This window comes from Otolemur garnettii, unplaced genomic scaffold (assembly GCF_000181295.1).
Source record: "Otolemur garnettii isolate 467f Iridium unplaced genomic scaffold, OtoGar3 scaffold00131, whole genome shotgun sequence".
Classification (NCBI taxonomy): Eukaryota; Metazoa; Chordata; class Mammalia; order Primates; family Galagidae; genus Otolemur; species Otolemur garnettii.
Window position 1 is genome coordinate 2,844,918 of NW_003852526.1, and position 2,299 is coordinate 2,847,216.

Genomic DNA, 2,299 nt, shown 5'->3' on the forward strand with positions numbered 1-2,299 from the left:
ATGGATTTGACAGAAAAGGAATTTAAAATATAGATGATAAAGACAGTAAAAGTAATGGGTGAGAAAATGGAAAGACAGAACCAAAAGTCAGATGAGAAAAATGTAGAATATAGAAAGGATATAGTGAAGCTTAAGGAAATGAAGGAGATGATCAGGGAATTTAAAGATGCAGTAGAAAGTATCAAAAATAAGTTAGACCATGGAGAAGAAAGAACCTCACAGCTAGAAGATAAAGTTTTTGAGTTAATTCAGGTAGTTAAAAAGGCATAAAAGAAGAGACAGAAAACAGAACAGGTGCTTAGAGAACTATAAGGCTCCATAAATCATTCAAACATATGAATAATAAGGATTCCTGAAGGGGAAGATTATCCCAAAGGAATGGAAGCTCTACTGGAGACTATCATTAATGAAAACTTCCCAAGTTTTCCTAAAGACTCCAACACACTCCTTTCAGATGGTTATCGAACCCCTGATCATCCCAACTCACATGTAGCCTCTCCTAGACACATTGTAATAAACCTGTCCAAAGTCAAGATGAAAGAAAAATTCTGCAAGCAGCCAGGAGTAAACATCAATTGACTTACAGAGAAAGAGCCATTAGGATGACAGCAGACTTTTCAACTGAAACTTAACAAGCCAGAAGAGAATGGTCATTTGTCTTCAACATTCTTAAACAAAAAAAATTTCAGCCCAGAATTATGTATCCTGCTAAACTAAGCTTCATAATTGTTAGAGAAATCAAATCTTTGGCAGATATACAAGCATGGAGGAAATTTGCAACAACAAGACCAGCTACACAGGAAATACTTAAACCTATTCTATACACTGATCATCACAATGTACCACCAGCAAAGTAAACACCCAGAAGCTAAAGGTCAAAATTTAGATTCCACAATGGCACAAAGGATAAAAATACACAATGGACTTTCACAAAATAAGATGAATAGAACTCTACCACATTTATCAATTCTCTCAATAAATATCAGTGGACTCAATTCCACACTAAAGAGGCACAGGCTCCCCGATTGGATAAAAAAGCACAAGCCATCCATATGTTGTCTCCAAGAGACACATTTAGCCTTGAAGGACAAATCAAGATTCAGGGTTAAGGGATAGAAAACAGTATTTCAAGGAAATGGAAATCAGAAGAAAGGAGGGGTTGCAATCTTATTTTCAGATACAAGTGGATTTAAGGCAACTAAAGTTAAGAAAGACAAAGATGGACACTTTATACTGCTCAAAGAAACAACACAACAAGAAAACATTTCAATTTTAAATATTTATGCACCCAACTTAAATGATTCCAAATTTATGAAACAGACATTGATGGGTCTGAGCAATATGATATCCCAAGCCAGGGACTTTAACAACCCTTTAACAGAACTAAAAATCCTCTAAACAGAAACTACACAAAGATACAAAGGACTTAAATGCGACCCTAGAACATATGGGATTAATAGACAAATACAGAATACACTATCCCAAAGCTAAAGAATATATATTTTTCTATCAGCCCATGGTATGTACTCCAAAATAGATCACATCCTGGGTTATAAATTAAATCTCAGCAAAATTAAAAGAACAGAAATTATACCTTATATCTTCTCAGACCACAAGGCAATAAAGGTAAAACTCAACTCCAACAAAAACATTCATCCCCAAAGACTTGGAGATTAAACAACCATATGCAGGATGATAGTTGAGTACAGGAAGAAATAAAAGAGGAAATTGTTAAATTCTTCAATCATAATAACAATGAAGACACAAGTTACCAAAACCTGTAAGATACAGCAAAAGCAATCTTAAGAGGGAAATTTGTCACATCAGAGGCTTACATTCAAAAAACAAAAAAAGAGTGCATTAACAAACTCATGAACCATCTTATGAAATTGGAAAAAGAAGGAATTACGTTTCTGCTCATCTTTGATCTGGTGGAGTTATTACTATGAGCTAAGCTCACCCTTCCGAACTGAAAAAAATTATGGACAAGAAGTTATCATTAAAATTAAATGGTGGCAGACATGTCCAAGGAATATTGCAGGGGTTTGATCCCTTTATGAATCTTGTGATGGATGAATGTATGGAGATGGCAACTAGTGGACAACAAAACAATATTGGAATGGTGGTAATACGAGGAAATAGTATCACCATGTTAGAAGCCTTGGAATGAGTATAAATAATGGCTGTTCTGCAGAGAAATCCATGTCCCGTCTCCAATGAGCCTGTTTTACTATGATGTCAAAATCTAGTCTTGTACATTTTCATATTCAACTTTTTGTTAAATAAACTTTTCTAATAG

At 34.6% G+C, this 2,299-nt stretch overlaps 1 protein-coding gene across 1 annotated transcript; it reads left to right on the forward strand.

The window, feature by feature from the left end:
- Positions 1–1,918: 1,918 nt before the first annotated feature.
- Positions 1,919–2,299, forward strand: LOC111727922 (small nuclear ribonucleoprotein G). The gene has a single exon (XM_023518205.1). It carries the CDS (start codon positions 1,982–1,984, stop codon positions 2,168–2,170), a length of 189 nt encoding a protein of 62 aa, XP_023373973.1. The 5' UTR covers positions 1,919–1,981; the 3' UTR covers positions 2,171–2,299.

Coding starts and splice junctions, on each gene's coding strand:
- LOC111727922 (XM_023518205.1), top strand. CDS start 1,982: ATGGACAAGAAGTTATCATTAAAATTAAATGGTGGCAGACATGTCCAA.